At 41.9% G+C, this 13,837-nt stretch overlaps 1 protein-coding gene across 6 annotated transcripts in view; it reads right to left on the bottom strand.

Moving 5' to 3' along the window:
- Positions 1–11,319, bottom strand: part of RANBP17 (RAN binding protein 17) — a 181,266-nt gene extending 169,947 nt beyond the window's left edge. For 2 of the 6 annotated variants that reach the window (XM_028722171.2, XM_077926482.1), the window contains exons 1-3: positions 5,361–8,151; positions 4,079–4,169; positions 1,575–1,741 (exon numbers count right to left, since the gene is read on the bottom strand). In XM_028722171.2, the coding sequence (XP_028578004.2) occupies positions 1,575–1,741; positions 4,079–4,169; positions 5,361–5,531 (429 nt within the window). In that variant the 5' untranslated portion in view covers positions 5,532–8,151. Of the gene's footprint in view, positions 1–1,574; positions 1,742–4,078; positions 4,170–5,360; positions 8,156–11,036 lie in introns of those variants that run through there. The other 4 variants (XM_028722173.2, XM_077926479.1, XM_077926480.1 and 1 more) reach the window with 4 other exon arrangements.
- Positions 11,320–13,837: the final 2,518 nt, after the last annotated feature.

The raw sequence follows: 13,837 nt of genomic DNA, 5'->3' as shown, positions 1-13,837 counted from the left end.
CACATTTGTGAAACCAGGATCAGTTTAAATCTCATTTAGCCATTAACATATTGGGTAGCCTAAGACAAACAACTCTTACAGTCAGTCCTTTTCCCATAATACTGCTCCCTCATACCACACTCTGGGAAGGATTACTCAGATAAAAGTATATCAAACACTTTTTGAGCACCAATAAATCTAAGTCTCACAATCATAAGTTCGCTTTGCTAAATAATTCCTTATCTCCTTCACCACTCCCACTCAGTGCTAGAGATTTTATCTGACAAAAGGAGTTGTGGTTGGCAAGCATCAAAGATTTACCAGGAGGAAAAACACTCAATCCACCACTTTGGTTTGAATATTCAGTTTGCAGCTACTACTTACTTTCAAATTAATTTGTAAAAATTCCATGACAACTCTACTTCCACCTAGGCTAGGTAGCAAAAACTACCTAATCTAAGCTTTGATGATAAAAATACATTTCTCATTCCAAGTTAAGGGAACTCATTTCCCCACACAGAAAAATAACCCCCTTGGAAACTGCCTTCCTCTTTTAACTCCCCTTGCCTTACATAATTTGAAACAAATGAAGTGCCTTTTCTATTTAAATTTTTAAAACTATTGAACTGAACAGGTGAGAAGACAGGAGCATGACAGCAACCATCTTGGCCATAAGAATCACAAGAAGAGAATCAACACACAGTCCTGGGTATAAATTATCAATTATTTCTCAAGGTAAGCACCACCCATAGGTAGGGAAAACCTTAAACAGGCATTTCCAGGACTTGGGCATTACCTTAACTCTTGTTATTTCTTGAAGGTTTGAGTTTATAGCAGGGGTGGCCCTCCAGATGTTGTTGGACTCCAACTCCCATCAGCCCCAGCCAGCATGACCAAAGGTCAGGAATGATGGGAGCTGGAGTCGAACAACACAAAACAGAATATTTAATATAAAATAAATGGATCCCCTCTTATCTACTTGGGTTAGCATAGCTTCCCAAATCTGGTTGGGGCTTCATATGCATGTGGATTTCCTGTATATACAAAAGCCTTCTCATTCACCAGAGTCTCTACATATGCTGCCCCTACTATTAACAGGCAAAGGAAACTTTGGTGCAAATGACACATCATTGTTTTTATTCAGCACTAGAAGCTAGCTCCACTCAGCAGCAACCCCTGGCACTGCTGGACCGACATGGAAGAAAGTACCAGTACAGAGCAGAAATTATTGAAAGGAGATGCAACCAACTGTTTTTAGCATCACCTCCCCGGAAGCCCCATACATCTCCTTAGTGCCAATGCAACATGACACTAGCAAGAGGTCTATTTCAATGCTACATTTTTACATCCATTTTTCATCCAGTTGCATCATTTTCTACAGCACAGTTCTCATGACAAAATCATAAATAGTCTCCGCCTTAAGTCGGCTCTTCTTTTATATTTCAGGCAGTTCTTAATCGTACAATTTGCAGCTGACTGAACTACTTTCTCCATTCTGTGTCTCCTCCTTAGGATCATATGGCATTTAAAATATGTGACTACTATATATAATACAGAAATGTTTTTAACAAGCAGTCATGTTCACTTTCTCTTACCTGCAAAAACTTTTTAACATCAGCAATAATGTCTCTAAAGATGAGCTGGTCTTTCTGAACATCAAACCAACCCAGCTTTGTGATCTTAGCAATTACTTGAACAAGAGCTTGGATCACAAAAAGGGCCAGTTTTGGTCGAGATGCAACATAGTTTAATATGTAGTTTCCTGTACCGAAATACCAAAAATTAAATCAAAATTATTTTATGTTCAATGCATCAAGTTGTTCTAAGTTATGCTGTTACTGTGAAATACACGGATTGAGTCTCCAGAAGACCAGATCTTGAAAACTGCATAGTAATATTCCTAATTAAATGCTTCAAAGGCAAGTGCAGGTATTCTAGTGCTATTATTAAAGTACAATTACTCAAGAAATAGTATTTTTGAGAAGGCCGAACATGTCAGCTGAATGTACAAGAAAAATGTCCAGTGCTGTTCATAAGCATAGTGCTTCCATACCAAAACCAAAGCTCAGGGATAGCGAAAACAGTGCCTGATTGTCTCTGTGGGGATTACAGATTCCATCACCCCAAATCACTGGCCATACTGGACAGGGCCAATGGGTGTTACAGAACAAGCACACTGGCTACTTCTGCTATAACTCAACAAAACTACCAAGGTTATGGGAACAGCTTACCAGACTCACTTTTAGTTCTCTAAAGATTCCACAACTGTTTGGTGTTTCCTGGCAGACAAGACCCTGCAGGAAACTTGTGTATGCTATACCTTGTGAGCTTCCAGTTGCCAACTGGAATCAATCACCATGTGCCCTATTATTTTGGTTAGTTTGGTTTGATTATGCTATGTCAGGGTGCTATTTTGCTTTTTAATTTCTTAGAAGGCTTATTTCATTACAACATTCTATAAATAAATCTTTTCTCCCCCTTTACAAGTATTCACTTTCCCCCATTTATCCTAAAGCCTCTTGCCTATCAATGAGCCCTAAACAGCTTGGTGCCAGGTTTACTTGGAGATATTATTTCAGAATCTGTGAAGATGAGCGTCTGAAAAGTCTCTGTATTAAACAAGAAATTAGCCAAGCAACCATATCAGCTCCAGATGTTCTGTTTATTTTAATCAGCTCTCTACCATCATTGATCCCGGGACACGGGTGGCGCTGTGGGTTAAACCACAGAGTCTAGGACTTGCCGATCAGAAGGTCGGCGGTTCGAATCCCCGCAACGGGGTGAGCTCCCATTGCTCGGTCCCTGCTCCTGCCAACCTAGCAGTTCAAAAGCACGTCAAAGTGCAAGTAGATAAATAGGTACCGCTCCGGCGGGAAGGTAAACAGCGTTTCCGTGTGCTGCTCTGGTTCGCCAGAAGCGGCTTAGTCATGCTGGCTGTACGCCGACTCCCTCGGCCAATAAAGTGAGATGATCGCCACAACCCCAGAGTCAGTCACGACTGGACCTAATGGTCAGGGGTCCCTTTACCTTTACCATCATTGATACAAGTAGGCAACATGCTCATGACAGCATGGTTCAGAATAAAGATCCAAATATGGTTTGTCTCCCTTAAATGTTAAGTCCCTGGACTAGAACTATAGGCAAGTACTATTAGCAAAACTCTTTATTACTGAAGCCTAAAGAGCTAAGCAAATATTTGATGCTAACCCCACATACATAGGTTCCTTAAACAAGAAGGAGACTTAAGCTTAGACTTAAACAAGAGCGTCAATCACAAAATGGGCTGGTTTTGATGGAGCTGCTGCACAATTCAATATGTAGCTGACTTCTCCAAAATACCCCAGATAAAACATACTTTTCCTTTGTTATTAACTGATAAACTAACTCCATATTTTAGGTCATTTCAATAAATACTGAAGGTCATGTCTTACAAGACTTTTATACTAAGGGACTGATACCCAAGCACGCATGTACCACATTAATTATGAAAGAGTCACAGATATTTGTGAATTTTGTACTCTTATGCCCACACCCAAATACAAAATATATCTTATGTGGAGCAACTGAAGTCATTTTTTGTTAGCACATCTATTAACATTTATTTTTTATTTTTATTATAAAGCAGGTGAGGAAGATGCCTGCTGCTGCATTTGTTTGACAGATCAAACCTAGTTAAGGGAGTAGACCTAAAAGTATTTGAGTTCAGTACTACTGAAAGCAATGGGACAGTTTAAAATAAATGCATTTACAACAAGGACATACATGTACCTAGGCTCCTGATCAAATTCTTAGGCTTTTTAATTCATGCAATACAAACACACCCACATGTTTACACATTTTGTCCCATAAAAAATAAAGGACAACACAAATTCTGGATCACATCTTTATCACATCTTAATCTGATTTTTCTGGAAGTTAGAAACATCAACAGTTTTTCAAAGAATGATAAAGTATATAGCAGCTATAAATGAAGAACACCTAAAATCATTCTGACTGGCAATCTTAAACTCTTTGACTAACTACTAGGGCAATTTGAAATTTGTATCATTACACAAAAAAATACCCTACTGCAATACTGAAAGGAATAAATAATACTTACTGATGTCCATCCTTTGCTGAACAGGTAAAGGAGGTGTTTTGCACACAAGTTTTGAGAGGCATGTTGCTGCTAACAGTTGTGCATAAGAGGTCTAGGGGAAAATGCACACAATTCAGGTGGCAGTAATAACTATTCATTTTTTAAAAATCCTTAAATAGCATCCAAAAAGATAATCTTGCAACAAGAAACACATCTCCTAAAACCTTGCTGTGACAAATTTGCTCTACTTACTTGGATGTGTGCATTTTGATACAATTTACAGCTCAGTCCTGAGATTTACTATGTAAGCAACATGGGATTAAGACACGTACTATATTTATCTAACAGCTATATATTACTTTCAAGGATATGCCTATAAAATATACACAGGGTCATACCTTCATAGACCCTACAGTCCCTCCTTTGAAATCACGGCTCTCTCAGAACAACTAAAGCAACATCAGCGAGGCCAAGAGAGGAGTTTGTTATCTGGGCAGCCCAGGACCTCCATACACATTGCCCAGGCTTGCGCCCCAGGGAAGTCACTTCAGTGCTGCTAACACAGCAATTTGACTTCATCCCTGGAGGCGTACTCCATTGTCTCTCAAGACAAATGGCGGCCAACAACAACCCAGTACCCTCCAGATGGTTTGGGCTACAATTCCCACCATCCCTCATCACTGACCAAGTTGCCTGTGGCTGAAGGACATTTAGTCCATACTCTCTAGACCCTACTGCAGACTTCATACTGCATAAATGCATACTGCATAAATGTGGCCCCTTCTGCCTCTGAGCTCTATAAGTTAAGGGGACTCTTTCCCTGTCCGTAAGCAGGAAGAGAGATGTTCAACCTGAATACATAGATTTGATCTGCCAGATCATAGCTTTAGACTGATAAACTTGGAGAGTCTAGAATGATTTCACCATTTTACCCAAGGGAGCTAATATTTCATTTGTGTAAACCAAACCATTATCATGTGGAATGGTAAGCTCCTAACTTATGCATAAATATGACATATTTGCTATGTTCTTCTAAAGTATTAATGCTTGTACAAACCTTATCCATAATGGGGGGGGGGGTGTCATTTGAAAATCAAAACAAGCAAAACAAGCAGAAGAAAAAGCACCTCCAATGATTACGTTGCAGCCAACTTATTTTCATTGGGGTTGGAGGGAATCTCCTTTTAATCTACAAAAGTTCATTATCACTACTTTCAAATCTCACACTACGGTTTATGAAAAGCAGAGAAAGGATGGGCATTTAATGAATGTGTATTTAGATAATAAAGTTTGAAGCACTTACTGTTCCTTGTTCCAGTAAAAGCTGGCATTGGCTAAGACATTCAGGACTATTAATAAGCTCCAATAGCACCTTTTCTGCTTGTATTCGCTGTGCTAAGTCTGTCCCCTCGTAGAGCTGTTTACAAAGAACTTCTAGCTCTGCCAGACTCTGCTGGGGGTAAAAATCAGACATGAATTGCCCTCCATTAATATCCTCACAGTACTATTTATTCATGCACATTGATATAGAATATGAAAGTCAGAATGGGCTGTATACAAGTCATATTCATAACTACCTTAATATCATTCATCTCAATGGGTCTTTCCTGAGTATCACTACCATATTTACTGGAATCTAACTCTCACCTTTTTTGGCCAAACTGCGTTGCGAAAATTAAGGTACGCATTAGATTCGATGGCACATTTACATTCACCATCAAATACTTTTTTTTGTTTCAAGGTTCTGAAAATTGAGGTGCATGTTAGATTCAATGGTGCATTAGACTCGAGAAAGTACAGTGGTGCCCCGCAAGACGAATGCCTCACAAGACGAAAAACCCGCTAGACGAAAGGGTTTTCCGTTTTTCGATGCGCTTCGCAAGATGATTTTCCCTATGGGCTTGCTTCGCAAGACGGAAACGTCTTGCGAGTCTTGCGATTTTTTTCGCTTTCCCCCCTTTTTCTAAGCCGCTAAGCCGCTAATAGCCTTTTAGCCGCTAAGCCGCTAAGCCTTTAATAGCCGCTAAGCCGCTAATAGCCTTTTAGCCGCTAAGCCGCTAAGCCTTTAATAGCCGCTAAGCCGCTAATAGCCTTTTAGCCGCTAAGCCGCTAAGCCTTTAATAGCCGCTAAGCCGCTAAACCGCTAATAGCACTAATCCGCTAAGCCGCTAATAGGGTTGCTTCGCAAGACGAAAAAACCGCTAGACGAAGAGACTCGCGGAACAGATTATTTTCGTCTTGCGAGGCATCACTGTATGGTAAAGTCAGATACAATCAACTCACATCTTTTGTTTGGGTTCTGTTCCAGAGACAGCACATAAAACCACAATTGTATGTAGTCAGAAAAACCATTTTAAAACTGGGAAATGGCCTGTAATACTCTCCTAAGGTCACACACACACTCTAACTGCACCTCCAAATGCAAGTGCAATTGCAGGTGGAATTGCCTATGTTTTCCTCCCAGCCTACTGCCCACCCTCCCAGCTTGCCAAGTGCATAAACTTGAAATCACATTGGTTAAATGCACATACATTGCAAGTGCAACCCTGTGTGTTTAAATAATGAAGTATCCCTAAGCCATTGCCAAGGGGTAGGGAGGAAGGACACAGGGGATGCTCATCCAATTCCTCCCACTCACTGCTCAAAAGTAATTTGTTCATTTATCACCCAAGAAACATATCCTAGCACTGAAGTAGAATATGTGCAAAGGAAACAGGGGTTATTTGTCAGATCCAAAATGGAAGATCATGCACAAGCAATTAAATTTCCTTGAGCATCTAAATCAGCAATATTTTTTCTTGCACTTAACAAACAAGAAAGCAGGCAAAGTTAACAGTAATAATCAATATTTTCAGTGCTGCTTTTGGTCTTTGCCATTTATTTCCCACTTACCAAGAAAGAATATAAATTTAGTTTCCACCTCACCACTTGTGAGGTGTGGGATATCCTTCCTAATCAAAGGAAGAATCAAGGTGCATGAATAACTTTTGCCCAAATACACTGTGATTCCCTCCTCTCTCAGGTATACAGGTTAAATATAATAACAGTTAGGAAAACATACTGTGTCCACACAGTTAAAACACAGTAAGCTTGAATCTCATCACCATAAAACTTAGGCGTATTCACGTATTACTGGGGATGCAGGAGTATTAAGACAAAACTAACAAAGTGGATGTACAATGGTATCTTGGTTTATGAACTTAATCCACTCCAGAAGTCTGTTCTTAAACCAAGGCATGCTTTCCCACAGCAGCAGGGGACTCAATTTACAAATGGAACACACTCAACAGGAAGCAAAACATGTTCTTATTCCAAGGCAAAGTTCACAAACCAAAACACCTCCTTTCGGGTTTGCAGCTTTCTTAATCCAAGTTGTTCATAAACTAAGCTGTTCTTAAACCAAGGTACCACTGTAATCTGGTTAAACAGATTTCAAACAAAGTGAAATGTTTGTTGATCTGCTCTTAGTGAAAGATTATGCTGAATATCTATAATTGCCCTTTGTAAGCAGAGTGCATGTCAAGGTACAGTCATTACCCTAGTAATAGCAACTTCATGTGAAGGACAATTATTAGATGATTATCAAAGTACATAAAAATACAAAGTGCTTAACACTACCCCTTCTCTACCCTAACAACATATTGTTTTCACAGGGAGTTAGACGTCTCCTTCTGGGATGTCTATTAGCATCTATTGGCCATGATAGCTAAACAGAACCTCCATGCTGAAAGGAATGATACCTTCACCTTCTTACCTACTTGTAAGGTTTAAGGGGTACAGTGGTGCCTCGCAAGACGAAATTAATTCGTTCCGCGAGTTTTGTCATCTTGCGATTTTTTTTGTCTTGCGAAGCACGGTGTCGGGAAAGTTTTGGAAAAGCTTCAAAAATCACCAAAGTCTTTAAAAACCTCAAAAAAGGCTACCACACCGCGTTCTATGAGTTGCTCCTCGAAGTCAAGTCGCAACTGTATTAACGGTGTTAAGAAAAAGGAAACAAACTTGCAAGACGTTTCCGTCTTGCGAAGCAAGCCCATAGGGAAAATCGTCTTGCGAAGCAGCTCAAAAAACAAAAAACCCTTTCGTCTAGCGAGTTTTTTGTCTTGCGAGGCATTCGTCTTGCGAGGTACCACTGTACCTGGCTAGCTAGACTGGCTCATGTTCTGGTCCAGCATGTCCATTTTATGTTCTTAGGGCAGGGATGAGAAAGATATGGTCCTCCAGATGTTACTAGATTCCAGTTCCCATAAACCCCATTCATGATCACAGATAATAGCCATTGTAAGCCAACAACATCTGAAGGGCAACAGCTTGTCTACCCTTGTCTTAGCCAGAAGAGAGTAAATTTTGTTGAATATGTAAATATGTCCTAAAACTGAAATAAACAATTGAATTTTTACCCAATAGATATCAAATATTTTTCTTTTCTGTTCCCAAAAGGAAAGGACTGGAATAGGGTATTCTTGGTCACCAGCCAAAAGAGTGTTTCACCAACTTTTTCTCTACCTTCCGCAAACTCAGATGTGCACCAACTAGAGGCCCCAATATGTCCCCTCATTGTTTGCATGAGTGCAGTCATGATGCAAATACAAACTTCAAGTAGTGTTATGTACCTCGTACCTCTAATGGACAGAAAGAAATCATCACAAGTATTTGTAAGCCACCTTTCATTCCAAGGTAGCATAGGCGCAAAATTCAAACAACAGATTCAATAAAAATAATACTAATCAAATAACTAAAGCCAGCCAGGAGATAATATCAGAAGTATACAACCGGAGTTTAAAAGCTCCAGCAGATTGAGCATTAACTGCTCTTCTATGGGCAGCTGATATTTCAGACTTTACACTTCATGGTGACACATTGAGAGAAGCTTCATATCAACAGGATCTAGAGCCTACCCATTCCCCCAACAAGGGGAGGAGTCTAGGGCAGGCATACCACCACCCAACACATACACACTTCCCAAAAACTGTCAGGGCTCTGGATTGGGCTATTATTTCACTGAGGATTCACCCACTTCCCTCTTGCTTTGTCCAAGAGTCAAGCATGGAGATCAGGCAAACTTCCCTTTTCTATAGAAAAGGAGTCACCACCAGTAGATGCCAATCAAGCCACCCTTGACAATGGAATTCACAATCACTTATCTCACTTCTCAGGGGTGAGATAATGCAGGAAAATACATTCCCTAAAATATCCCAGACCCAGACTTTTTAGAGATTTAAAGGTTAAAAACTGATGTCAAACATGTCAAACTTGGCTTTAATGCTTTAAACAGATAATCCCAATGTGTGGTGAATAGATTCCAGACATGACTTACAGTTGTAAGAGATAATCTGGTGGGAGTTTGTTTATTTTTTTCCAATGGATATAAAACAAGAAAAATAGCTGTAACAGAGTATCAGAAACAGAGAAAAGAAAGGCCAAACCAAACAAATATCTAGGAGTGTCAAACAAGGACATTTGTCCATGAAGGCAACAATTGTTCTTATGTAATTAAAATACATTGGTGTTATGTGTAATTCAAATTCACAGTTTTGAGAAATAAATGTTTTGTTTGGTGCTTGAAATAGAATATATTAAAAAGGTGGGGGTGAACTTACATTAAATTTGATCTGCATAAAGAAGATAGCATAACTTTGCAAGTTTGGTGCCACATGCTCTCTGCATGCATGCATACATACACATTTGTATCTTTCATGACACAAACAAATAGTTATACATGCATACATGTGTGTGCCTTTCAAGGCACAAATAGTTATACACAAACGCACATGTGTCTTTCAGGGTACACACCAGTAAGTTATACACACGTTGACATGTGTCTTCCAAGACACACACAAAGAGTTATACATGCATACATGGCACAAAGAATTATACACTAATGCACATGTGTCTTTCAGGGCACACACCAGTAAGTTATACACACACGCACATGTGTCTTTCAAGACACACAAAGAGTAATACATGCATACATGGCACAAAGAAACAGTTATACACAAATGCACATGTGTCTTTCAAGGCACATACCAGTAAGTTATACACAAATGCACATGTGTCTTTCAAGACACACACAAATAATTACACATACACACACCTGTGTCTTTCATGGCACACAGAAATAGCTGTACACAAACGCACATGTAACTTTCCATGACACACACAATTATATATAAAACAAAAAAATATCCTTTCAGTAGTGCCTTAGAGACCAACTAAGTTTGTTATTGGTGTGAGCTTCCGTGTGCATGCACTTCTTCAGATGCACACGAAAGCTCATAACCAATAACAAACTTAGTTGGTCTCTGTTTCAACTACAGCAGACCAAGACGGCTACCTACCTGTAACTACAGTTATATATATACACAGTTACAGATAGGTAGCCGTGTTGGTCTGCCATAGTCAAAACAAAAAAAATTCCTTCCAGTAGCACCTTAAAGACCAACTAAGTTAGTTCTTGGTATGAGCTTTCGTGTGCATGCACACTTCTTCAGATACACGTATCTGAAGAAGTGTGCATATATACACAGATACATACATATATATGTCCATATATAGATTAGATATAGATATAGTTGACATCCCTCTATTCTTGAAAGGTTTTATTTTATTTCTTTTTTATCTTACATTTTGGAAATGTACATCCTTTTTTTCTTATCTATATTCTTGTGTGTGTGTGTGTGTGTGTGTGTGTGTGTGTGTACCTTACTTTTCCCCGCCCCACACGATCCCCGCAGCCCCCCCCCCCCCAGGCGTCTCTTCCTCGCCGCATCCCCAACGGACGTGCGGCGGTGGGGCAGCCTTCCTCTCCCGCCCGCCCCCCACCCCTTCCCCCCGGGGCTGCGCTGCCGCCCCGCTCGGCCGGCGGCCTACCCGCCCCCCCCCCCGCGCGTCCCACTCCCCACGGGGACGAGCCATCTCCCCGCCACGCAACGGTCAGGCTCCGGGTTCGACGTCGCCGCCGCCGCCCGGGGCGCCCACTGACCTGGCCGCTCAGCGCCATCTTCCAGCGGGGCGGGAGGGCGACGCCGCGAGCAGCCCGGGCCGGAGGAGGAGAGGGCAGGCCCGGCGGGAGGAGGCGGAGCGAGAGGAGGCGGCGGCGGGGAAGGGGTTGAGGGGAGCACCGCGGAGGGAGGAGAGGAACCAGGCCCCTCGCGGCCCTCTGAAGTATTTCCGCGCGTGTTTTAAATCCCCGCCGCCTTATCTGGCCCCGTTTGAACTCGACGCGTGTCAAGGGCGCCGACCTGAACGGAATGACAGGCGGGCAGGTTGAGCCCCGCCCACAGGGTTGGTCACGTGTCACGGCACACGCGCGCTATTTGAATGGCAGTGTCCATCAACCTGGGGGCGGGGTGAGGCAGCCCCTTCAAATATATATATATTTTTTGGGGGGGGAGACCCCCCTAGGAGTTGACCCCTATCAGTGTGGATTTACATATAAGCTCAACAAGTTCTAGTTTAGGGCTCCACTCTCTTGGGGTCCCCCAAAAATGTAAAGAGGGAAAAAAAGGATGTACATTTCCAAAATGTAAGATAAAAAAGAAATAAAATAAAACCTACATACAGCAACAGTGTTTTGTGTTGTGTAGGCTCCTGTTTCTTATGTGCAAATGGCTTTAGATGCCTATTAGGTCCATCAATTACCACATAAGCGTATACAGTGGTACCTCAGGTTACAGATGCTTCAGGTTACGGACTCCGCTAACCCAGAAATATTACCTCAGGTTAAGAACTTTGCTTCAGGATGAGAACAGAAATCATGTGGTGGCGGCGCGGCAGCAGCGGGAGGGCCCATTAGCTAAAGTGGTGCTTCAGGTTAAGAACACTTTCACGTTAAGAACGGACCTCCAGAACGAAATAAGTACTTAACCCGAGGTATCACTATTCAACAGAAAAAAATAGTGACAATTTGTTGTTGACAAAGGACAGCTGGACATATACCTTCAGTAGCTTAGGGCAGGGGTCAGCAACCTTTTTCAGTCATGGGCCGGTCCACCATCCCTCAGACCATGTGGAGGGCCAGACTATATTTTGAAGGGGGGAAAATGAACAAATTCCTACGCCCCACAAATAACCCAGAGATGCATTTTAAATAAAAGCACACATTCAACTCATGTAAAAACACACTGATTCCCGAACCGTCTGCAGGCCAGATTGAGAAGGCAATTGGGCCACATTCGGCCCATGGGCCTTAAGTTGCCTACCCCTGGCTTAGGGCCACATCAAACCTAAATACAGCCCTGACCCCTATGATACATGTGCGAAAGGCGCACTTTCATAACAAGGTCTCTGGACCCCAGGGAGCTAGGGTTGGGGGTTGCCAAATAGGCAGAGTTGGCGCCGGTCTACGGGCCTTTTGGGGGTCAAAATAATATTGATTTGGTTTGGCTGGTAAAATCAAAAACATATTAGGAGATAATTTGCGAAGGGCCCTCTGAGATTGCGACTGCCTAGGCCCTAAGGGCCCTCCATAGGGTTCAATCTGGCGCTGTTGTCACTTGTCCTGTATAATACAGGATTGTCCCGTATTTCAATGTAGAAAGCAGGTGGATAACAGTTTTGTCCTGTATTTCAGGTCTTTTCTCTTTCTGCCAAGTTAGGGAACCTCTCCAAATACGTGTGTGGAAGGTTGTGTGGAAGGTCATGTATTTAAGCTCCGGGTAGCCGAACACAGACAGAATTTCAAATTCATGCCGATGTGCACAGGCGTATCCGAAAAATTCCAGATTCCTGGTCCTAGACTAACCGCAACATCACACTGGCTTAAGTAAGGCTCAGTTTGGGAGAATATGGAATGTGTGTGAGATAGCCTAGTGCCTTAGCTGGGGTGGTCGGTACGGAAACTTCAACTTTCTGTATGCAACACACATGTCCTGCCAGTGACACACTTAAATTAAAATGAAACAATCAATATTGGGGGCTGTTGTGATGTCTTTGATGGGCCCAGTGCCCTACAGTCAATATTAAGCACTGTCTTGAGTCAATATTAAGCACTGTCTTTCTTGCAACTCACTATTGGTGGGCTTAGAACATTAATTGTCAAATTGGCACAACCACTCCTTAGGAGGAAGCCAGACTCGAATTCTTCTTCCTGACATTTAGTTGTCTCTGTGCCAGGGCCCCCCTCCCCATGTATATATTTGATTTTTATTTATTTATTTGGCATGAAGGAACATTCACTCCAAAGTTTTCTTCCACCTGAAGTCTGGAGTTGAAAATCCCTGGCGCTGATTTAACCACCACAGCTCATTTATTGTATCTCCAATCAGTGATCATGGTTGTGGGGCAGACTGAAACTGCAGCCATGCAAATGGCTATTCAATCTCCCTGAGATCGCCTGAACATGGTTAGTGAGACGGAGATTTGCTGAAACTGAGACCTTTGAGCCTCTGCCTGAGGGCTGCTCAGAAAGTACTGAACAACAATTGTCCAAGAGACTCACACCAGATATTGCTTGCAGTTTTAGAATCAGGTGGGAACATAGAAATATGGATAACTTTCTTGAGAGGAGACTTGCAAAACTGCTGGAAAAAGTGCGTTTGTGAATGGTTTTACCGCTTGCCTCTTTTTAGTGCTTTCTGTGAGAATTAGGCCTCCAAAGGGCATGTTTCATTCTAATGCCAAAACAAGCAAGCAAATGTGCTCTTTTAATCCTGAAAGAAAGGGAGGGGGAAAATGCACTAGAGTTGGGCAGCCAGCTTCTGAGATAAACTGGAGGGGTGAAATTCCTGAGTCAACCTGCTGGCAAACTAGTGATTTCTCTTGCTCCTTGATAGGCTCTGAACA

The sequence above is a fragment of the Podarcis muralis genome, chromosome 3, assembly GCF_964188315.1.
Source record: "Podarcis muralis chromosome 3, rPodMur119.hap1.1, whole genome shotgun sequence".
Classification (NCBI taxonomy): Eukaryota; Metazoa; Chordata; class Lepidosauria; order Squamata; family Lacertidae; genus Podarcis; species Podarcis muralis.
Note: the sequence above shows the minus strand (reverse complement) of the source record. Positions and strands in the feature narration are given on the sequence as shown.